General features: G+C 41.5%; 1 protein-coding gene across 1 annotated transcript in view; it reads right to left on the bottom strand.

The window, feature by feature from the left end:
* Positions 1–25,165, bottom strand: part of LOC126402030 (ATP-binding cassette sub-family C member 4-like) — a 41,231-nt gene that overhangs the window by 4,702 nt on the left and 11,364 nt on the right. Inside the window, exons 7-29 of the mRNA XM_050063674.1 lie at positions 23,924–24,049; positions 20,457–20,706; positions 19,743–19,850; positions 18,385–18,474; positions 18,012–18,203; positions 15,928–16,022; positions 15,367–15,453; positions 14,538–14,634; positions 13,246–13,440; positions 12,676–12,813; positions 12,469–12,506; positions 12,240–12,343; positions 12,000–12,146; positions 10,292–10,371; positions 8,245–8,395; positions 7,976–8,095; positions 7,774–7,884; positions 7,091–7,191; positions 6,677–6,868; positions 6,431–6,586; positions 5,960–6,049; positions 5,051–5,223; positions 4,457–4,562 (exon numbers count right to left, since the gene is read on the bottom strand). Of these exons, the coding sequence (XP_049919631.1) occupies positions 4,457–4,562; positions 5,051–5,223; positions 5,960–6,049; positions 6,431–6,586; positions 6,677–6,868; positions 7,091–7,191; positions 7,774–7,884; positions 7,976–8,095; positions 8,245–8,395; positions 10,292–10,371; positions 12,000–12,146; positions 12,240–12,343; positions 12,469–12,506; positions 12,676–12,813; positions 13,246–13,440; positions 14,538–14,634; positions 15,367–15,453; positions 15,928–16,022; positions 18,012–18,203; positions 18,385–18,474; positions 19,743–19,850; positions 20,457–20,706; positions 23,924–24,049 (2,947 nt within the window). The remainder of the gene's footprint in view (positions 1–4,456; positions 4,563–5,050; positions 5,224–5,959; positions 6,050–6,430; positions 6,587–6,676; positions 6,869–7,090; positions 7,192–7,773; positions 7,885–7,975; positions 8,096–8,244; positions 8,396–10,291; positions 10,372–11,999; positions 12,147–12,239; positions 12,344–12,468; positions 12,507–12,675; positions 12,814–13,245; positions 13,441–14,537; positions 14,635–15,366; positions 15,454–15,927; positions 16,023–18,011; positions 18,204–18,384; positions 18,475–19,742; positions 19,851–20,456; positions 20,707–23,923; positions 24,050–25,165) is intronic.

Below are 25,165 nucleotides of genomic sequence, written 5' to 3'. Positions count from 1 at the left end.
AACGCCCAAATGAAAAGGTCAAATGCGCCCGGAGAAAAGTTGATATGTGTAGCAGTAGGATAGCTCAGTGGGTAAGACTACTGGCCTTGGTGCGGGAGACTGGGGTTCAAATCTGGTCAGGTTGATGGTTTGATTCTTATCCAGGGCAGGTGAAATTTAAAGTCCAACGCCCAAATGAAAAGGTCAAATGCGCCCGGAGAAAAGATGATATGTGTAGCAGTAGGATAGCTCAGTGGGTAAGACTACTGGCCTTAGTGCGGGAGACTGGGGTTCACATCCAATGCTACCATATGCACGTCATCGCACGGCAAGGGGGAGCCAGGACGCCAGGAAAAAGTGGGGATGTCATCATCATCCCCACATTAATTAACATTATTTGGGTAACAGGAAAGGTAGGGTAGACAGGAAAGGGGGCTAGAACTGGGTGATAGGAAAGGTAGGGTATGCCGAAAGGTGGCTAGGACTGGGGAATAGGGTGGGTAGGTAGTAGAAAAGGAAGGGAAGGTAGCTAGCTAGTTAGGAAAAGAAGGTAGGAAGGTGGTTGTATCTCATTTTGAACCTTGATTGATTGAAACTTAATTTAAATTTTTAACTTTTTTTTAAGACTTTTTTCTTGATTAAGTCCATTGAGTAATTTGCAAGTAATCAGGTAAAAGTCAGGATCTTGATTAAACTTACTTGAGAATCTTGATCAAGATTAATTACTTAAGTAATTAAACTTAATTAATTAAGTTTAAGTTTAATTAAGTTTAAACTTAATTAAACTTAACCTTAATTAATTAAGTTTAATTACTTAAGTNCTTAATTAAGTTTAATTAAGTTTAATTAATTAAACTTAATTAAACTTAATTAAGTTTAAATTAAACTTAATTAAACTTAATTAAGTTTAAACTTAATTTTAATTAGTTAAGTTTAAACTTAATTATCTTGATTCAAGATTCTTTTACCTGATTAAACTTGATTTAAATCAATTACTTAATTAAGATTTTCATTTTCTCAGAATCTTGATTGCTATCAAGATTATAGCTACTTCTATATTTTCTTTCTACAAAATAGAGGTTCAATGAACCACCATCCTGCCTACCTAGCTACCTTCCCTTCCACTACCTACCCTCCCTGTTCCCCAGTCCTAGCCACCTTCCTGCATACCATACCTTTTCTATCACCCAGTCCTAGCCCCTTTCCTGTCTACCCTACCTTTCCTATTACCCAAATAATGTTAATCAATGTGGGGATGATGATGACATCCCCACTTTTTCCTGGCGTCCTGGCTCCCCCTTGCCGTGCGATGACGTGCATATGGTAGCATTGGATGTGAACCCCAGTCTCCCGCACCAAGGCCAGTAGTCTAACCAACTGAGCTATCCTGCTGCTACACATGTCATTTTTTCTCCGGGCGCATTTAACCTTTTTATTTGGGCGTTGGACTTTAAATTTCACCTGCCCTGGATAAGAATCAAACCATCAACCTGACCAGATTTGAACCCCAGTCTCCTGCACCAAGGTCAGTAGTCTTACCCACTGAGCTATCCTGCTGCTACACATATCAACTTTTCTCCGGGCGCATTTGACCTTTTCATCTGGGCGTTGGACTTTAAATTTCACCTGCCCTGGATAAGAATCAAACCATCAACCTGACCAGATTTGAACCTCAGTCTCCTGCACCAAGGTCAGTAGTCTTACCCACTGAGCTATGCTGCTGCTACACATATCAACTTTTCTCCGGGCGCATTTAACCTTTTTATTTGGGCATTGGACTTTAAATTTCACCTGCCCTGGATAAGAATCAAACCGACCAGATTTGAACCCCAGTCTCGCACACCAAGGACAGTAGCCTTAACCACTGAGCTAAGCTGCAGCTTATATATATACCTTTTCTCCAGGCGCATTTAACCTTTTTATTTGGGCGTTGGACTTTAAATTTCACCTGCACAGGATAAGAGTCAAACCATCAACCTGACCAGATTTGAACCCCAGTCTCCCACACCAAGGCCAGCAGTCTTAACCACTGAGCTAAGCTGCTGCTATAGAGAAACCTTTTCTCAGGGCGCATTTAACCTTTTCATTTGGGTGTTGGACTTGAAAAATCACCTGCTCTGGATAAGGATCAAACCATCAACCTCATGCTCTTCAAGTAGCTCTTTTACAGCCTGAGCTATTCCACCTCACACTTCCTCTGTGTTTCACAAAGCCTTTCACTCTCTCCTCTGAATGGCAGCTTTTAAAATTCACCAGACCAAACCAACACATTCTGGATTCCAGCCAGTTCTCTCACAGCCTGAGCTATCAGTCCAGACACACTTAGTCTGTGTTCCATAAAACTTTTAACTTTCTCCTTCTGACATCAGCTTTCAAAACAGACTGATTGTTCACCTGAGAATTGAACTCTGATTCTCTAAACTTAAAACTAGTCCTCTATCTCCCTGACCTAATGAGCTAGAGACACTTGAAGACTCCTCCTTGAGGATTTTCTCTTAAACCGTTAGATGAGGTGTTCGATGTTTATTGAGCCCCAATTGGAATCTAACACAAACTCTCATGTGGTCTGTGATTTATTTGATATAGAACACAATCCTTTCATTCTACTTGTGTTCATGAGAAGCATCAGTTTATTTCATTGAGCTACAGCTCAAAACTACAAGCAACTTCCAAATAAATTCCTTGTACAAGAACAAAATGCTGACTTTTCAGTTCAGGGTTTGTCCACATCTGTCAGTGTAGTATGCCATTAAAAAAGTCATTGAATGTTTTTTCATTTTTGATGTTTAGTTTTAAATTGTACAAACAAAGTTGTTGATACCTTGACATACAATTTCTACTAGAAATATATTGTGGATATACTGAATTGTCTTTCTGTCGAGTGAGAATGCAGTCAGTGAGCACAAGGCCACTGCTCACTGCACTCAGGAGTTAATAACAAAGAAACAGCTCCAGCGCATCACTCTCCCCAAAAGCATCAGCCTCTCACTTCTAATCTATTAGTGTACTGATAAAACAGAGACAAAATTACATGTTCATAAGTGAGCTGCAGAGGTACGATAGGTGTGAGCGAGGCTGGCTCTTTCCCCCTGCTTCCAATCTTTATGCTAAACTAACCTACTCGCAGCTCTAGTTCCATATTTAATGCACAGATATGATGAGTGGTATCAATAGCCCCTTTTCTTTTATCAATTACCCGGGATTTTGAAAAACCTCAGTGCGTTTCCACTGAAATTACCCAAACTTTCCCTCAACCACAAACTTACCCTGTAAAAAGTACCTTGTAGGGGCGTAGGACTTTTCAGACTACCCGGAATTCTTGAGGGGCGGGGCTGTGTGCCAAAGAACGCTGATTGGTGGAACACACACTTGCAGCGCTCCGCACTTCCTGGCACGGCAGCCGCTGCAAACTTTATTTCATTTCGACAAGCTCCACTTTGTTTGTGCTTTGATTAAGGATGAGTACCGAAACCTGGTACTAAATTAGCCCGAGGCTAAATGATCAAAGACCGTAGTATTGATAAGCGCTGACGGTATCGGTTCTTTTGTGCCGGCGCTGAACTCCTCCACATACACACACGCCTCCACGACACGGTAACCGGTGAACAGCCGAGCGGCCGCATTTGAAACAAAGTGAAGATAACTGAAAAATGACTCGAGTTGACGGCAGCTACACTCATTACTGTAAGTGACATTAAACCTTAGCAAGTAAGAAGCTAATACATGTTCAGCAAGCATGAACATGTAAACATCTAGATAGCGATATTCATTATGCTCCGTCCACAGTCTCTCATCCACCGACACTAACGTTATGTCTTACACAAGGACAGCACGCTAGTTCGGCTGATAGCGAATTGTTACCAATACAAATGACAGCTGTCTGTATGTAGACTAACTTAGATTGACACTTGACTTAAAATATTTTTAAACTGAGCTGCTGGCTGAGACATGCAGCCCAAACTCTACCAGCACTAATGTTGCCATGTTACCAGCCAATAAGCTGGCGGAGCCAAATACAGGACACACGCCGAATCATCTACGTCATCACGCTAATTTGAATAAATCTTCCAAAACTTTGAGGTGTGGTGAAAACGCAAACCACACAGATTACCAGGAATAAAATGTTCCTAAAGTTCCTGGAAACGTTGGTGGAAAAGGAGCTAATCTTGCAGCAGCTATTACCTTCTCTGCTTGTAGGTGGTGACAACTGCTGCCATTTTCCTAAACACCATTTAAAGGTGTGAACGTAGACAGAGCAGAAAATAAAAACCATTATATAGTTAGGTACAGTCTGAGGGGTTAAATCTGACACTCAGCTGTCAGTTTATTATTAGGTTCACCTCATTTAACCTTAAGCAGTCTAATACACCTGTCTGGAATAAATATGACCTTACATGGAAGTAGGGATGTCAACGGTTTCCCACCAGTGTCACATACCCCACAGAGAACGCTTTCTAGAATCTGTAAGAGGACTCACCAGTATCCTGTCGCTGTCTATGATGGTGTTCAGACGATGAGCGATGGTCAGCACGGTGCACTCACTGAACTTTTCCCGTATGGTTTTCTGGATCAGTTCATCTGTCCTGCAGAGAGACACAGTACACACATTAAAGAAATGCATTTTACCACCTGAGCCACAAATAAAACGAATAAAATCTTTGATAAGAAAACAACACCTGTGTTAGCATGATGTGTTTGGAACTGCTGCAATAGAAATTTGAAACTATTCTCTCAATGTTTTGAAACAGTTTAGTATTATCAGATGAAACATACCTCCCTTTTCTTACAGGGATTTCATTAAATTTAAGCTTTGAAGACAAACTAAGAGCTTTTTCTGCTCTGATCTTAAAAATTTCCCTGAGTGTCTCCAAAGTGTTCACATTGGGGACACACTGGGAACACAAGTATCTGAACGATGACATAAGAAGCAAGTATGTCATGAGGTCCACTATGTATTATTTTACTTTCTCGCAAATAAAAACCCTATGAGGAGGGGAAAAAAACAGTACTACCACACAGATTTTTCACTCTTTCCAATGACTGCCAAAGAGGTGAGCTGTGTCAGCAGTACCTGGGGTCCACATTAGCAGTGGCTTCATCGATGACGAGGATGCGGTTCTTCCTCAGGATGGCTCTGGCCAGACACACCAGCTGCCTCTGGCCCACGCTGAAGTTGGAGCCCGACTCGGCTAAAACTGTCTCCAACTTCCCAGGCAGCTCCTCCACAACAGACTTCAGCTGCACCTGTGGGGAACACAGAGTGAGTGTTTGCCTGATGCACACAACAACAGGAGCTAGAAAGTCAACTCTTAGGCTGGCTTGCACCAACAAGAAATGATTTTCATCTAAGATTAGCTATAATCAGAGTTTAGCAAGACTAGGTTTAAAGTAAACTAATAAAAAACAACTCATAGCATGTGGAAAAAAAGTTTAAAGAAGTCATGGTATAGTATGCAAATAAAACTTATAGTATAGTAAGGTGTTAAAAGTTGAAGAAGTGGCAGTAAAGTATGTTGAAAAAAAAGTTAAGTATGTATGTAAATTCATGGTACAGTATGTCAAAAAAATTTAAATACGTCATAGTGTGGTAAGCAAAAAAAGTTTGGTATGTTGTAATAATTTAAAGACGTCAGCATAGTATGTTGAAATAAAATTAAAAAGTCATTATATAGTATGTATAAAAAATTTAAGAAGTCACAGTATACAATGTGTGACAGCCCTCTTGCCTTCCTGCTTGGGCTGTCCTTTCCTCTTAAGGAGAGAAGCAGGGAGCACATCACTAATTAACTCACGTCTAAGTTTTAAGTTTATACTGGATCACATTTCAAATTGGAGTTAATGTTTCAGTGTGACAGAAGTAAATTAACCTAGGTTTGGAGATGTTTAAAAAGCTTTAAATTTAAGTTTAGTGCAGCTAAATTTAAAGTTAAACAAGGATTTAATCTTGGTTGGTGCACCAGCCTTAGAGTGTGCTACTAACCTCCTCCAGAGCCTTCCACAGGTCTTCATCAGTGTGCTGATTGAAAGGGTCCAAGTTCTTCCTCATGGCGCCTGTAAACAGCACCGGGTCCTGGAAAAAAACATTGAGTCAGCTGACTTAACTGCATCCAAGTCTCAGAGATCACACCTTTCCCCTGACCTGTAAGCAGGCCATCACTGCAAGAAACTGCCACCAGCTCTGAGTTAAGGACTTGGACCTGGGGTCTCCTACAATATGTGATTTAACACTAAAAGAAAATAGGACCCAGCCCGGCCAATTACAACACACCCTCAGATACTGCACCAAAGTCCTTTACACCCCACATCTCACAATATAGACAGATGACTCTGTTCGGAGTATACAGATTCAGTCTCCTCACTGTCAAAATCATAAAATGAGCCCATCGCTGGTCTTATGCTCTCTGCATGTGTCGTTTAAACACACACCAAGTGGTGGTCCGCTGATGTGTACCTGAGGGATGATGGACATCCTCTGGCGCAGGTCGTGGAGGCCGATCTCAGACGTCACCACACCGTCGATGTAGATCTTCCCCTGAGGCTCTGCCAGGCGGAAGAGAGCTGAGACCAGAGAGCTTTTCCCAGCACCTGTTCTTCCCACAATACCAACCTGACACACAGGACAGAAGAATCAAACATGTCAGCTCACATTTAATGTGATGTGAAATGAACAGTATTCAGGCCTCTGAAGATGTCTGACCTTCTCTTTGGGTCGGAACATTGCTTTCAGGTTCTGCAGCACCAGTGGTCCGTCGCTGCTGTAGGAGAAGCTGACCCTGTCAAAGGTCACCAGGCCTTTGCTGGGCCAGTCGGGAGGAGGGCGCTTCTGGGTTTCCCAGGGTGCTTCACTCTCCAGCTCAGTGTACTCCACCACCCTCTCCACTGATGTCATCTGAAGACAGTGGAGATGCAGGTGACTTACAGACATGACAGACAATAAAATCAAAGCACCAAATGTGAATAACGACTTCACAAATAACATTTTTGGATATTTGGACCCCAAAGCCATGAGATGTGTACTGCAAAGGCCAACTCACCTACACCTAAAAATTGCAGATATAGTCACTAAAAATACAAGTTGTAAATGAAGTCACAGACAAACCAAACATCTTACCATGTTCTCCACCTCTGCACTCTGCCTGACACCCCACTGGAACATTCCCATCAGTGTGACGGAGTAGCTCAGAGCCAGACCAACAGAGCCGGCGTCCAGCTCTAACAGAACCAGGAAAGACATTTCATGTTTTATTGCAACAGTGGACATTCGTTCTTATAAATGAACTGTATGCAACATTCAGAGCATTAATATAGCAGCCATTTGCTCTGTAAAGATATGGTGGAGTATAGTGGAGATGAAGGCATGCTTCCTTTTGTATTCCAAGCTTCTCAGTTCTTTGTCGCGGTAGATGGTCCGGCCACATGTGCATGTGAAGAGCTGAGAGTGTGCTAATCAGTGCCGCTCTGCACTGCACTTTTTTGGCGTTTACTGCTAATATTGGGACGCGGTTGTCGCAGAAGCGTAGCACCCACTGTGTGGTTCCCTTCAGGGTAATAGTGTTAGCTCTGTCAGGGCAGTTGCTGTTGCAAGCGCTGTTAGCTGCTAACAGCCAGCTCAGCCAACTCCATGATGAGAGCCGTGTGCAGACAATCCCTTCCCAAACTCTGAGTCATACATACACTCTAAATGTCACATACAGCTCATTTAACAAAACATCACTGTCTAGGATTTAAACATTTCTGACTCTGAGAGCGGTACAAAGTCAGAGTTTATCTTAAAAGATCACAAGTCATCCTTACGGTCTCTGAGCAGCAGGCAGCCAAAGGTGGTGACGGTAACAAAGATGGAACAGATGCCGTCAAGACGGACAGCAAACCAGCGAGAAGTGGTCAGGAACAGAAACCAGGCCTCTGTTCATGACAAAGAAATATGTTATTTTCATTGGAGCGACACAGCTGAAGCTTCATACTGATGAGCAGTGACTCGGAGGCTGAGGGGAACCTGAGTGCAGGTCCTGATGAGCATCGAAAGCTTTCTGGAACCTCTCCTCTGCTCCAAAGGCTCGGATCGTCCACAGGCCCTGAAGAGACGATGACAGGTGGGAGAACACTGGACTCCGAGCTGCGGGAGGGATAAAAAAAACAAATGAATTTCAACTCACTAATATACAGCACAAACACATACACGATATGGGCATTGTCGCTCGTTTTAACAAATCTCACAAGTGCCCAGCCTAAAACTGACGGTGAAACACACAGTGGGAAACTCACTGGTGGACTCGAGGCGTTTGATGTCTCTGGAGGTCTGCAGGAAATAGCGACGTAGGTAGAGAAAGACGAGGAGGAGGGGGACCACGGGAATTAGGATCCAGGGGATTATAGACACTGCCACAGCGATCACCCCGAGAATCTGCAGGAACACCTGCTCAGAGAGAAAACACAAAAAATACTTCACATCTAAAATCTGCTTGTTAACTGATCACTGTGTGACATACATGCCGAGTTGTTATGTTCAACTGATCAACCCTCTGATAAAGGCTGCTTTAGTGTTCATACATCTGACCTGACAGATAAAAACAGGAGAGAGAATGAACTAGTGATTGTAATGAGGCTGTTTGAGGTTGCGTGTTGTAATCTATATTCAGTCATTTGATTCTTCAACTACAACGTAACAGTTTAGTGCTAATGTGTTACAGGGAATGTAATACATACAAATGCAGATCCCACTGTTGTGATGGCATAGAAAAGTAAAAAACAAAACAAAAATGTAGCTCTCATTTTATGCATATGGTGCTCCTTTCATCCTTTCATTATACTATGACAGTTTCCTCAAATTAAATAAAACATCTCAATATATGGCCTTGTTTACAGTATCGCCACATATTGAATTACAACCCCAGTATCATGATTCGTATCGTATCACCAGATTCTTGCAATACACAGGCCTACCTTACAGCTTTATTCAGACATGACAGGACATGTACGTCAGAGGCCACAGGGCTTATGCAATATTTGGCACCTCATGAGTGAGCCAGCTGTGAGTTCAAAACGTAAGACATTTAGACACATGAGTCTCGTTGCAGTTGAAGATTTGTATTATCTACAACCCTGCAGCACAGAAGATCTACACAATCACCATGTTTTCATGGTCGGCACACAAGATTAGTGTCACCAATTTAGTATCTAACTAATCTCTTTAAACACGCTTATACATGCAGAATCTTTAGGCGATGGGACCAGATTTGGTATCGACAAGTGTTCTGTTTTCCATCTGTAGAGTGAGTTGTGTTGACCGATCACATTTGCATGTGGAGAGGCAGAATGCATTGGTCAAAGTGCAATCTCGTATGCGCTGGCTATCTGCTGACAACAGGTCAGCTTTGTATTAGCTTTTAGAGGTGGGGGTGGGGAATCAATACAGCATAGCATCTCAATACTGTTGTGGAGCAACATCGTATCGTCACACAGTGCCAAGTATTGATTTTTTATTATATAAATTATTATATATTACAAATTAAATTTTAGCAGCCTACTAGAATAATATTATTAATTGCTTTTTTCAGTTCACTAGATACATTTTGCTGCAAAAATAAAATGGCTGAAATGAGATGAACAGACTGAAAAGAGGAGAAGTCTTGGCTCAGATAGCTGCGGGCTACACCACATCAGCCTGAAATATTGGCCTCGCACCACGAGGTTTATCAGAACAGCAGCTAATGGATTTCGAGATTGGTATCCAACCAATTGCTCACCTTTGTTCCTGAGTTATGGCGCTGAATAGTGGCCAGACGAGTGTTTTAGCAGAACAGTATGATGTCACAGTAAAGTTGACCTCTGACCACCAAAATATAATAAGTTCATCCTTGAGTCCAAGTGGATGTTTGTGCCAAATTTGAGGAAATTTCCTCAAGCCATTCCTGAGATATCTGGGACGGACAGATGGACGGAAACCCAAAAACATAATGCCTCCTGTCACGTCTGTTGTCAGTGTGGAGGCATAGAAAATGTTTCTGTTCTCTCTCAGGCTGCACCAGTGATGGATCTAAAAATTTATTTTGCTGTTCAAGCATTAATTAAACACCAATGTGAGAAGTTGCTCCCTCCACTTCTCACCGGTCAGTCTCCCAATAAACATTCTCATCACTTTCATCATTTATCAGGAGGATGGCATTGTATTCAGCTATTTCTGTGAGTCGTGTACGCAATGTTCTTAAACTGATATAATGACTGGCTGATACCTTCTGCGGTTGTTAGTATTAATCAACCACCTAGCCTCAGTTTTGAGGCTCTCATGAGCTGCTGTGTCATCTCTCCTTACCTGAATGAAGTCCACAAAAGTCCACGGCATGCTAGAATCCAGTTGGCCAATATCCTTTGAAAACCTGTTCAGGACTCTTCCTGAGGAAAGAATATAGAGAATATCTTACTCTGTGAAAAACAACTTGAGCTACCATAACATTTAATTTGCCAATTTATAGTTATGTAGTTATGGCTCTGTTACATCTTGGATGGAGGTCATTTTTGGAGCACCTGAGCTGTCTTAAAGTTTGGCAGGGTTCTGACAAGTTGCAACAACTCCCCAATTTTACTTCAAAGCTAAATGCCAAGAGCTACTGTACTTGATGTAATGGATTTTTGCCTTTCAGCAATTAACATTCTTTTCTGAAACACCAATCAAATACATGTCACTCAGAGATTATAAGAGAGTAGACATAATTTCCTTACAAATGACAGACAGGGATTCTAGTGGGATAGGCATAGTTCAGATCTTTTGAAGTGGGGTTGTAAGGTACTTATCCATAATAAGATGCTCAGTATCTTTAGAGAAAAAGGCTGGCAGCAGGCTTTAGCTTCCATGGCCGCAGGAGTACCACCACGGAAGCTAAACAACGTACTGCTGTGAACAAGGGGCAGCAGCAAAATGTATTTCAGTAATCCTCATTTTCTGTAACCAGTGTCGCATGATAGCATAGTGGAATTAGTGGGCTAAAGAACTCACTAGCCAGCAACTACAAGAGTATAAATTTAACAACTTAATGCTTCATTCAAACTCTTGTCACAGCAAAGGAGAGCACACTGCTATCGTCAGTTGAGTGACAACTTTGTACAGCTAATTTCCTGTAGCCACTGTAACATTACCATAAAAGCATGGTGGAATTAGCAAGCTAGATACCTAACTAGCCAGCGACTGTGGGAATGGCAGCTTTGGGCGGAGAAGAGGGAAGATCACATCATCAGTTTGTTTGAGGAACAGCTATGTCTGTTTGACACCGTTGAGGAGAAGGCGGGAGTAAGACTTCTGAACAGATGCCACCACCTTTGTAACAACCCCTACTTGAGGCTGACAGATTAAATGGTTTGGCTGATAACTTGGCAGCCATAGGACATTTTACAAACTATTTATATCAGCAGTACTTGGGTCTGATAGTGGCTGATGGCTGTGCAGCCTCCACCAGTCATTTGGGGATATACTGTACATCACTGACTATAGCTAAAGAGAAGAGGGTTGTATTAAATGATCAGCTCCACAGAAAGCAAGTTGCTTCTGCTGTGTGAGTGTCTGGTGTATTGTTTTTCATTTCAAGATGTATTTATACTCCCGCACACTGTCTCACTCTCTTATTTTCATTTTATTTAAGCAACATTTCGGTCGGTGTGACCTTCATCAGGCATTTCAGACTGCCTGAAATGCCTGATGAAGCCTTTTTTGATTTTTATATATTTTGGGGTTGCAGCCTCTCTCCTACGCACCTGCTGTTTTTGGGTGTGCTGAGATTTTTCCACACATTAAGATGTATTTATACGAAATTTTGGACTGCACTGCAACAGTGGGGCAAAGTCGGTGACTTCCTGTTTCAAATTAAAAGCCCTCTACATCAATGGTCCAGCCTTTGATCAAGTCTTGTTTTAGATGGTTCTTTATTTACATGCTACCCCACTTTAAAAAACCTCAACTATCCCTTTAATTCTTTCAAGTAACGCCCAAAATACAATCAATATATTTATTACCTAAAACCTTTGCTTACCAATAGGGTTGATGTCAAAAAAGCGCACATGTGTTCGGAGTATGGAGTTGAACATGCGGTTGTGCAGAGTCTGTGTACACCTCACCAGCACGTGGAACAGGGAAATATTCCTGATGAAGCCAAAAATGATGGTGGCTGCAGTCAAACCTGTGGACACAAACAGAGGAATATTCTCCTTTACTCCACTGAGAAAGAACACAGTACATACAGTGCAGGAAGAGATGACAGCACGTAGATTACCTCCATAAACCCCCAGGTAGAAATCTCTGTCCAGCTCTGCCGTGGCATTTACTCCGTTTTGGATGACAGTGCTGTTGGCGCTCAGCTTCTCTTGCTCATCAGCCCTGAGCAGTCAAAATATTACAGAGTTACACAAGAAGAATGTCAATAAATCAATCTAAGGCAGAGACCTGTGAGGAACACACTAATATGGAGATTAGTGTACAACAGGTTTTCTTTTCATACTTACCAGTGAGCCAGCCACCAGTCCTGCATGATATATGCTACCTAGAAGAGAGAGGATGGATTACTGGTTAGTGTTCCTAACAGTTAAACTTTTTCCACATTGTTTCTCACTGTAGAAAGTAAAAATTAACTTTTTTGAGAGTCATTACTATTATTATTATTATTATTGTTATTATTAATACTATTGCCCTTCCGTAGGCTTCTCACATACCTGAGCCAGAATGTTCATGAGTATGACCGCCAGCAGAACCACCACGTTGGCTCCAGCTTTCAGGTATTTGACGTACAGACTCACTTTAATGGTTCCCTGAGCACGACTCTCCTCTGCTACTGTCTGCACTGGCTCTGCCTGCATGGACAAACATCATGATCACAGTGCACAGTTTAATAAATTACAAACCACACTCAATAATGAAAAAGGCAGAGTAACATTTTAGTCCCTATTTAGGAAGATACTGTCCAATGCAAACAAATGAGAAAAATGTCATATTTAAGGTAATAATCTCAAAGATTTTCATTGAAATAAATGTCCATTACATCATCAACTATCGCTGAATGAGGTAACACAGTGGTGACTGAGCGTACTGTAGGTTGCACTAACTGCCCATACAAGTATATATACCCTTTCAACAGCAGCCATTATAAACTGAGCAGCACTGCCCTCCTGTGGACAAATTAAGACATGGTGTTCATTCATTTTGAACACAGGCGAGTTGCTGATCCTCTGTCACCTGTAGTTTGTGTTAGACAAACAAAGAGAGATGGAAAATGATGTACAAACCGGTAAATGATCTCCATCTTTGACCGAGTGCACAGAGGAGGTCTGTGAGAGGACGGAGTTCTGGGACAGAGTTCTGCACCTGGTGATGATGTCTTGAGGAGGCTGCGGTTGCTCCTCCTCCTCCTTCAGCAGGGAGGTAAAATCCAGTCCAGACCGCTGCAGCTCTGCATACGTCCCCTTTGCCACCATGTGACCCTGACATGTGGACACACACTCACAGTTAGGATACTCTACACATCTGCACTTGTGTTCACTTTACCACTGCCAACACATAAACACTATCTCGCCATGTATATACACACTTTGACAAGTTTATGGTGAACACATTTCATCAGTCTAGGATGCTGGTGCTAACCTTTTAAAACACAAACAGTGTGCAGTCCTGCTCGTGACCTGAACAGGCTGTTAATGTTCATTACGCTGTTGTAAGGAACAACATTCCTCTCTTCTACAAACATTACCAGGAGTGTGGCTGATGTCACACTGACAAAGTGAAGTGAACATAGATTTATGTTTTGCTCTATTTCATGTTTTAATGACTAAAGTTAGTTAGTTGATTTCCATATATTTAAACACAGTGTACCAGTATATTTAAAAATCCTGCCAATATGATTTTCTTTCTTTTCTTTGCCTTTTTTTAAAGATATTTTTGGGGCTTATTGCCTTTATTTGATAGGACAGCTGTAGCATGAATGATAATGATTTTCAATACCATGAGGCTCTTCCTATAAAACTCAAATGGAGGGGCTATACTGAGGTGACATATTGTAAACAGTGCACAGCATTCGCCACTGTTAGAGGTGGGGTTAACATTACAGGACTGTTAACAACCAACTAGCAACGGCAGAGAGAAACTAGGGAAACACAGCATATTTTCAGATCTAACTCAGTGAATTAAGGGTTTATTTTAACCAAACCGGAGCTGGTTTCAATGAGATTTATTTTGTTTCTGTTGAATTTGAATGAAGTGTGTTTTATGACTGAGTTAACAAGGCAACAAGCTAACGTTAGTCTTAGTTGGGTGTAAGAGAGAAACTTGAATTCAGAAGGTGTATGGTTGTATTTCTGTTTAACAAGGAGACAGTGTAAGAATATTGCCTTTCTTGACACTTTCTGAGTTTATATTGCTTAATTAGTCTGAAAAAGCTAACAGAGCTTGTGGAACGTAGCAAACTTGCCAGTTGGGGGTGGCGTTTAAGAAGGAAGGTATGAAAAAACAGATACCAACCAAGCTTACTGTACATAGAAAGTTTGGGAACACAGGGAATAATTTAATCTGAACAGGCACCAACCTCCTTGAGGACAATAATCTCATCAGCTGTCTTCAGGTACTGCAGCTGGTGGGTAACCAGGATACGAGGCTTGTTCTTCAGCATGCCACAAATACACCTGAATAATGGACATACAGTGAAGATCAGGTCAGATTTTAGTGCGAATGCACATATTTTATGTCTTATTAACAGAGCAGCAAGTTGTGTTACAATTAGACAGAAAACAAATCCTAAGTAGAATCACTGTATGTGTGTGTGTGCCTACTCCTAGTTACAGTTGTTATGCACTGTCAGTGGGACTGTGTTATCCAAGCGGAAGAGTGTAACAGGAAGAGTAGGGCCAACTTCAATTGTCTGCCTGACACTAGCAGCACCGCACCTTTTCCTGACTCTGCTTTGGTTCAGGCATTTCAAACACTGTGAACCTTTTCTTAATCTCTGTCTCTTCTCACACGAGTGTCATTTTGTCGCAAAGGAACGTGGCTCAAATAACCTACAACAACTAGCGGATATCAATCAGTGTAAACTATACAGGGGAGACCAGTAAAATGGCAGATAAATTCCCACCACTCTTTTTACAGCAACTTTCTCCTGCTGTGATCTGTCCCTGAAGGCTTTCCGCTGCAGCTTTGAAGCTCTCTCCGCCAGAGGGTGTTGGCCAGAACACTATTTTTTCTGTCTCATGGTAAAAAAAATCCCCAGTGCTGTGTTTGAGAACTTAACCTGCTGCTCTAATGTGCGCCTACTACAGCATGTAGACGTATGGTGGTTACACAAGCACGTAGACCTGACAACCTGGATGGTTCACATACAGTGAGAGGAGGAACACTTCAATTTGGAAATCACTCACTGCTCAAAGAGGTGTCTTCCAACTTCAGCGTCCACAGCACTCAGAGGATCATCCAGGAGGTAGATGTCTGCATCCTGATACACGGCCCTGAAACCACACATCATTTTGTTAGCAAGTACTGACGGCATGCTTAGTGTACATTATGTCACACATTTGTTTTTTGTTGTTGTTTTTTTTAAAGATATTTTTTGCCTTTAATTGATAGGATAGTGAAGTGTGAAAGGGGGAGAGAGAGAGGGAGAGACATGCAGCAAAGGGCCACAGGCTGGAGTCGACCCCGGGCCGCTGCGGCAACAGCCATGTACATGGGGCGCCTGCTCTACCACTAAGCCACCGACGCCCCTATATCACACATTTGTTAACTATATATTTATAAATATATTATCAAATAGTCCTTCAAGACGCAAATACGTGTGTTTAATGTATCAATGCTCTTTTCATCTTGAGAAAAACACTGGTGGAAATATCTCATTTATCTTGACATAAACTTTGCACACTTTGTCCAGGACAAACAATTTATCTAATTATCATATACAGTAAGAATTTAGACTGTCCTCTTACCTCGCCAGGTTGACACGAGCTTTCTGTCCCCCACTGAGTGTGGCGCCTCTGTCCCCGATCAGTGTCAGGTCTCCGTCAGGCAGCAGCTCCATGTCCTGCACAAACAGACACAATAATATCAATAATGTGGAACAGAGGAGTGTGTGGAGTGAGTATATAACATACAGACACTACTACTAGTTGCCATTTCTGTAGCAATACAGAGCGGAACAAAACAATGAAGTTGCTTTGCTTGATCTGGATCCAAGAGCAATGATGACCAGGCTCAGGAAAAGACACAGCTGTTATATACAACCTTGCACAATTAAGAGGTAGAAAGTCAGGGACTGTTGGGGCTGACCCTCCAGTGATGTGATGTCGGAACATGTGCAGAAAGAGCCTGCACACATCACTTTCCCTGGAAGACTGTGTTTTCATACAAAAGAAGCGGGAGGTGAGAATGTTGTTTCCTCTGTGGGTCCTTTCCACCATTCTCTGACTGTTTTATCAGCCTGATGAAGGCATGCTGCTAAGATAAGAGTGATGTCAATGCACAAGTTTGAGCAACTTTTTAGCTGGAAGTTAATCTTTTCAGCACATCACAGGCCTTGATAGACTTTCATAAGAACATTTGGGCCAAATATTATTTTTCCTTCTACCAATATTATTTTACCAAGCATGAGTTAATCGGTTTATATAATGTCAGCTAACTTTTACAGTATCATGGTACTAAGAATAACACACATGAACACAGCTAGAAACCCTGAGAAGTTTATAAAGGGCCAAGAAAGCCGGTTTCTGAGGTTCAAATCTACCTTTGCCCCATTTTCACTTCATCCCTCAAGGCGATAAAAGGATCCAAGCTGTTTCAAAGTAAAAAAAAAATGACACGAGCTGACAGTAGCACAGTTACCAAAGTGCATGTGAACACACAGTGAGTCAGCATATTGCTGCTCTGACATGAATACTGCCAGGAGTATTTTGTGACGGCAGATAAAAAGATGGGCTTGGCTTATGCCGGGTTAGGGTTAGATAAGGTACAGATTAAGTGAAGACATAGTGTTCATCTGGAGTGTGTGTGTGTGTGTGTGAGAGTGTATTACACACTGACACCATAAAAGGTCCAATCAAAGACAATGATGAGTGTCTTGTCTGCGTCAGAGCTGGGGTTTTTATTTGGATAATAAGGATTCATTATGTCACAGGAGTCACATGTGACTCATTCACTGGACACAGCTTCAGTGACCTCTCCTCGTGCCAGGCTGGAGATCCTAACAGTTTAGTACAATTATAGCGAGCAGCAGGCAGCACCACCAGCAATCTCATAATTTAAGATGTGCAGTTACATGATAAAACTAAGGTCTGAGTCATTCATCCACCAATCAAGCAATGAACAGATTGAGCTCACTGACTGCATGGCTTAAACTGGCTTAAACTAGAATACCATCCAAACCAGTCGGGTTGCAGTTACAGTTTACATCCAGGTCTGTCTGGACTCATATGTAGCCATGACAGTTGACAATGCTTCAAATGATGCTGCAAAGAAGCTGCATATTCTAAAGTGTGTTTGCTTCACACACATCTTCAACTCAGCGGCACAGAAGGTCTGCAATGCAGTTGGGTCAGTCTAGTTCCTGCACTCCTTACTATGTGGCCTGATATTGTCTTGCTGGAATGAAAAAAGACATCATCTGGATTGCAGTATATGATTTTACTGTAAATATGCTGCTGTGGATGTTTTTGATGTTGTTACTACTACTCTGGTTGCCCAAGGATTGATAAGCCAGATAAGTCAGAGCTGGCTGGTGACCAGTTTTACAAGAACAGTTCCAGGTTTGTCAATGTTTAGTGAGGTCAGATACATTAAAGAGAGTCTGAGTAAATTTAACTGTTAGTCTGTTAGCAGGCCAAATCATGAGGCAGATACAAGCTGTATTTATCACTTTCGTAACACCACATGAAACAGTATATGGCCTTGGCAGCGGTCAATACTGTAAAGTGCCCTTTTAGTTTTAGCATGTAATGAGTCATCCGTTTATCTAAACTGTGATGTGCTCTTGGTGTAAATTTATACAACATTATGTAATAATTAAACAACTTCTCACCCTCTTCAGAGCGCATGCTCGGAGGACTCTCTCATACTTCTGCGGGCTAAATTCTTTCCCAAACAGGATGTTACTGCGGATGGTACCAGGGAACACCCAGGGCTGCTGGGCGGCGTAGGTCAGCTGACCGTTGACCTTCAGCACCCCCTTTTCATTCGGCAGCTCTCCCAGGATGGTGCTCAGCAGTGATGACTGGATGGACATGTGGGCATAAAGGAAAGTAAGACACAAGCTGACTGATGGTGGGAGAAAATGTACACAAACTACCTGAACGTGTCCAACTTATAGCAATTCTTCTTATACACGTGTCTACTACAAGTAACAAGACTAGCAGCCTTCTGACTCTGAAATGATGACATGAGTGATGTCTGACCTTTCCAGCTCCCACTGGTCCAATTACAGCCAACAGCTTATTTGAGTTCAGAGTGAGGGAGAGATTCTGCAGAGTTGGAGCATCCAGATTCTGCCAGGGGTACAAAACATATTTGAACATTACAACATGAATCAAGTTTTTATTCAAGATATCAATTAACTCTTTATCACCTGCTTGATGGGGATATTGTTTTTAAAATGTTTCATTTGTAGACTCTACAGTGCATTAGCACCTAGATCACCATACAGGCCTGAATACAAAACAATATTTTCCAGGAATTTATATTTGAAAAAGAGACATACTAGAAAATTATGTATTCACAACATCGCATACAATCTTTCTGAATGGACGAGATATCTGGTTGTATTATTGCCTCCACGAAGGACATCATGTTTTTGGTTTGTGTGTATGTTTGTCTGTTTGTCAGCAGGGTTATCAGTGTTTGCACTGGATCAGCAGACTTTCAGGATTGTGTGTGTGTGTGTGTCTGCGTGTTATCCTTTGTGATCATTCTGTGCTCCCTCTCTGTATTCAGAGGACACACAGTGCAGGAGGAACTCTATAACGGCAACTTTCTGTAGCTGCTGTTGCACGAGTTAGACCCAGTTCCGGACCAGGGGGTGTGTGGTTTCTAAGAGAATGTGGCCGGTTTCATTTAAAATAGGCCGGAAAAACAATAGACAACACTGAAACAAGAGTGCTGTTCTATTTCTGTATGAATTAACAAAAAGTCAACTGCTGATACATGCGGTCGACCCTAAATGACTCAATGTGTGGGAAACCCTAGGATTTTGGGAAAACTATATGCCCTACTAGCATGGGCCAAAAAGGATTTCATTCAATTTTTAAAAGTCAAAAGTGTGTTTGACCATCGACCACAGACACAAAAGGGACTCAAATGTAAAGCAGCCCAGAACTGCCACCGTCACACAGATTATGAGCCCTTAAAGAGACAGTCTATAAATTGCTGTCAGAGAAAAAAGAACTTGACAACAGAGTGGATAAGTACAGTATGTGACTGAAAGACAGGTTCCACAAATGTGACATTTACAGTATGGTTCAAAGGAAGTACTTCATCTAATGTCATCTAATATTTGGACCAGTATGGTATTTTTATGCCAGGGTCTTTGTTCAATGAAGACAACGACCAAGAGTCCATTAATCAACACAGATATATGTTGACCTTTGTGTCATTTTTCAACATACCAGCAGTCTTTGAAAGTTCTACATAGTGTTTGTGCTCCACAAGCAAAATAGTTGGTGCTAAAAGGTTAAAGAAAATTCCTGGATTTGCTTAATCTAGTGAATTGGCTCAAGGCATTCCTCATGTGTACACTAGTGAGCACAAGGTATCTGACCTTGTCCCAGTAGCAGACCAGGTCCTGGAGCTCCACAGAAGCGTCCTTCTTCTCATCCTGTAGCACTGCAGCTGGGCTCTTTGTGATCTCTTCCAACAGTAAGAACTCCTTCACCATAAAAAACAGAACAGAGTCAGTGCCAAGTTCTGAGGGTTGAACAAAAAAAACCCTGAGTCATATTATCTGCAAAATCGCTTCCACTATTGTCCTCACAAGTGTCATTTGCACAAAAGTGATCAATGTGTGTTTTAGGATGTCTTTTGCTGCAGTGGCCGGGTAAATCATTAGGTAACGTTTCATAACTGCCAGTTTTGCAGCTTTAAAATTAAATTTCAAGCTCACCATATCTTTGAGAAAAAGAAAAAGAAGCAGAGAGATAGTGGCTTTCCAGAGCTGGACCTTCAAAATGATGCCATGTGAGAGCAACAGTGCTGTGATTAAATGATAAGAGATGAACACCCTGAACTTTGATATCAGTAAAAAAACAAACTGGATGCAGCCAGAACAAGGCAGCTTTTTATCTGCTTTTATATAGTTGCTTCTATGAAGGCGAAACCTCAAACATCACACTATCTGAAGACTGGCATCTCAAGTTAAAGTACTGTCAGACTTTATTAAATGGGAAAATTATTTGTAAATCTTTAGAGGGGATTCAACAAGCTCAAAGGGACAGTTCACCCAAACCACTAAAATCAAAATATTAAAGCACCGTACCTGAATCCTACGGATGCTGACCCGGGACTCAAACAGCTTCTCAATGGCACTTGGGAAGAACAGAGTGACGGTGAGTCGCACAGCGGTGTATAGTGACACCGTCACAAACACGCGGCTGGCTGTGATGGTGTTTCCCAGAAGGACATAGAGGGTGAAGGTGACGAAGAGGATGATCTTGCTGGCGCAGAAGAAGGAAGCCATGTTAAGGCCTCGCAGGTAGGAGCTCTTCATGATCTTGGAGATCTCTTTCCTGAGAGGGCACAGAGAGTTCCAACAATCACATGGACTGACTTTAAGCTTCACTTTTTGGTAGCATTGTGGATGGTGCCCTTAAAATGCCCTGATAATAATGAAGGGTTGAATGTTTGAATCTATTAGAGAGAATTTGCTTTAATCTTTGAGATAAACTTTTGATCCAGATCACATCAGTCAGGGACGAGAGTGGAGAGAAATTAGAGGTACAGGGCATTTGGCAGAGGAGGATTCTAGTGCTCTCCTTCCCAAGCTGCATGTGGTGGGGAATACAAAGAAGTGGATTTGTTAGGGCCTCCAGCCCCAGAAGACCACAAAAATTTGCCCAATAACAAAAGGATCTCTGCTGAGTTCAATGATGCCTCAAGTGCCTACAACAACTGGTTCATCAGTAATCAAAGGATGTGGCAAAATGGTTTATGTCTGCTTGTGTGTGTCTTTACACAAAGTTTGGTCATGTTACATGAGAGTAGAACAGATACTCTAATTCAAATCCACATGTAATCTTTTCACAACTAAACATAGAATAAGACATTGCATCATTCACAACATCACCATCATGAGGGTCCAGAGAATAAAATCAAGATGGCTGTCGAAAAAGTTATACAATGTGGTGGAAGTTGCTTTATACACATGGTAAAAGTAACAAAAGAATCTCACAGCCATAAACTGTATATTTGACCCAGATGAACCCAAAACAACCAGAAAGTTCAACCTGACAAGAACCCAGATAGAATATTTTTGAGCTAATGCTGATGGGAATATCAGTACACCTGAGGAAGGAAACAGGCTTATGCCTCACACAAATCTAACTGCGTCAACAATCCCCTGACGACCATTATAATTTCACTCTGTGTGCGCTTTGTAACCAGTTCCTTCAGCACAAATTACTGTGCTCCCAGTTGACAACAGTGGGTACGCCCCAAAACCTGATCTGCATGGTGCCGTTTGGGTGTGAATCCCATTCTATTTCAGTCCAGTGCCTGAAACAGCATGCCACCGCTGCATGACCTGAATCATGGGCACTGTGGGCCAGTGTTCCAAGAAAATAAGATACCACAGGTCTAAACAGCACAACAAACAACAATGATTAAGTTAATGCCAATAATGTTTCATACAGCTTGTAGGAGTTGAATCTACTTTGGAAAGCATTCCATTAAAGTTAATCACAGCATCTCCACCACTTGTTGCTGTCTGATTCTCAGCTGGTAGATTCAATGTCATACCTCCATTTCCCGCCCCTGTCACTATATAAAGCATCATGTCAACATGGTTAAATGGAATGAAGCCATTGCTCACTGTTTGGACCTCTTCTTCTGTGTGAGAAAATACTGTCAAACTATTTTTAGACCCAGCATCCAAACCAGGATATGAAATTGTTTAAGTGGATGTCGCAGTGGATGTTGTGACTCACCATCACTAGTGGATGTCCACTGTAACATAATGTAAATAATAAATGTAAATATTATGTATGCGTTAAATAATGAATCTCTACAACTATGACCAGGGCAGGAATTTCACGAGGGCCACGAGGGCCATGGCTCTCATGCCCTCCTCATTTGGCCCTGTGCCCCTGAAAAAAATACCTGCCCTAAGGCCACAGTGGCCGCTCGGACGGGCTGTAATGACAGTTTGACACCAATCTATCACCGGCCAACCAGGAGACTTCATCAAACGCCCGGGCAGGGATCGGTACTGAGACCCGGTATTAAACAACAAAAGGCAAGTTTAATCAACACCGTAATAACAGTAAGCGCCGCCAGGCAAGTTTAATCAACACCGTAATAACAGTAAGCGCCGCCATTATCGGCGTAACTTTTTAAAGTTTCGGTTTCATGTATCACCATTGTGCAGTGGTGGGGCCGCGGTGCAGATGAAGGGAATATAACTTCAAGATGACTCTAGTTAACGACAACTACACTTGTTACTGTGAGTAAGTGTGATAAACCATGTAGAAAGCCATATTTCAATCTGCTCTGTCCGCAGTCTCTCATTCACCGCTATTATGATTTATGATAGCAGTCGACACAAGCACATCGCGCTCGCGGTGCTAACAGCAAAGTGTTAAAGACAAACTAAATGAAAGCTGTCTGTATGTAGGCTAACACTTTATCTGAACATGTACCTGAGGCAGCCAACCTGTAGACAGTGAGTGTCCTCAGTAGAGGAGGGACAGAGAGCAAGATGAATGACTGATACTGATATTTGTCTGTATGCTGAGATAACGATACTTTCTTCACTCAGTGTTGTGACGTCAGGAGGAATATTTATATTCCAGGGTTTTAAATAGTGACTTTGTTGTTGTAAACATGACTGTTGCTGCCATGGTCTGTATAAAACTATATCCTGTGTAACTGACCTACAAAGAAAGCATCAGGAGGTAAGGTGTGTGCATGTGTGTGTGTGGAGGAGAGGAGAGAGGGAGATGCTGGTAGAGAGACAGTGTGTGTTGTTAAGATACTGTTATTGTCACTTATTATGCTTCTGTGCAGTGATAGCTCTTTTTTATTCTGTTTCTGCATCATGTCGAGGAGGGCCATGCCTGTGTATATATAAATATATATATGTATGCAAAAAAAAAAAAAAAGTGGATCAGTTGCTCGCTGCTAAAAATGTGGCCCGTGATCTGGTTTTGAAATGCGGCCCAGTTGAAATAGTAATTGAATAGCTCAGCTGTAGTTTGTTTGATTGTTAACTATCTAACAACACATCAAAAATAATTGTAAGCCAGTCTTGTTCAGTGAATCAGTTTATCATGTACACTCAAAAAATATTTAGGCCTTATATTTAAGATTGTTTGCTTATAAATACATGAACCTGGTTGTTCTATATTTAAAACACATTGGGTTTATTAGTGCTATTAAATAAATCACATTATTACTTATTATACTCATTATTATTACTTGAGCTTGTTTTATTTATTCATTTCACAGATAGTTATACATCGTTAGTCCTTAAATTCATTATGAACGTGGACTTAAAATCTGCCTTTGCGCCCTCAAAAAATTGACAACACGGAAGGCCAAGTGGCCTCGCCCCTAAAATGACAAAATTCCAGGCCTGACTATGACATATTCTATAAATGCCAAAGTAAAAAAAGAGCACTGCTTGATAAACTGAACAGATCTGACGTGTGAGCCTGGACCTCTTTTAACACTTATTTTGATCTAAAAATACCTTTACTGCTGACCACAAGACTCCTTTCATGTTTTTACCTTCTGACCTCAGAGACCAGAGCAGCGAAAGGTTTCTCCCAGGCGTACATCTTGATGATCCTAATCCCAGACACCACCTCATTCATTGTGCGGATTCTGCTGTCAGTGAGAACAGCCGTCTTACTCCTGGAGAGAAAAGTAGAAAATATGAGTTTGATAAAAAAAAAAAACTGCAGAAATATTGTTTAATTCAAAAGAAACAATGCTGACAACTTTTAAAAATGAGTTGAGTTTGTATACGATTGCTACGCACACTGATTCCTCTACAATTTGCTGGGCTACAGTTAGAACTAACAGCTATCTTCACTTGAAGCTATTTAAAGAAACTGAAATCAGGTTTAGCAAAGGACTACAGTCTTATTATTTTGAGGAGTTCATACACTATTGAAACTAACTTTCAACTATAATACTCGACCATAGTCAAGTAATATTCATTCAAATTCATTCGCAGTCAACAAAGGCTTAAATTCTAAAAATGGAAAAACAAAAAAAAGCTCCTCCCTTCATGGATTTGGAATTCAAATTTGGTGTGTTTGTGTTCGTTTGTGTTAGACATTTCAGTCGTCTCGCACACCCACACACCTCTGCCTCAGGCTTTGAGAACATTATGCATGTAGCCATCATATTTAAAGACTGAAAACATTACAAAGTCTGAGACTGTGACAACATCTACACTAATACTGGCCTCACACCAAATGAATTTTCGAGCAATTTCACTGTCACAGACCAATTTCCAATGACAGTTGTTGTATGCTCTCAATCGTTCGGTGTACAGTGGTCATAACAGTCGTCTTAACTTAGTCTTTCTCTCCTCTTGATGTTCCAAGAAGTCAAACATGTTTAATATTATTAAGTTGTTAGCCCTGGCTCATGCAAATACTGAAGTTCAAGGACGTGAACACTGTCACAAACCAATAGGTGCGCTCTCTCCAGCACCAAACAGGAAGCTGCAAACTGGGTAGACAGTAAACAAGTCTTCTCTTGTACTGTGGAAAAGGAGGAGAAACTGGTGGAGTTGTGGAACGAAGGATGTTTAATTTGACGTGTATCTTAGGGTGACCATATTTTGATTTCCAAAAAAGAGGACACTCGGCCCAGCCACGACATAGCCTACTTAAATGATACTCGCAGTTTACTCAAAGATGCCTTATGATTTTAATATATTTAAAATTTATATGTATGGATAGAAAATTCAGTTATATTACAAAATAATATCTCTCAAAGACAGAAATTCAGATAGGC

This window comes from Epinephelus moara, chromosome 15, assembly GCF_006386435.1.
Source record: "Epinephelus moara isolate mb chromosome 15, YSFRI_EMoa_1.0, whole genome shotgun sequence".
In the NCBI taxonomy this organism is placed as follows: Eukaryota; Metazoa; Chordata; class Actinopteri; order Perciformes; family Serranidae; genus Epinephelus; species Epinephelus moara.
This window is presented reverse-complemented; position numbering and strand designations above follow the sequence as displayed.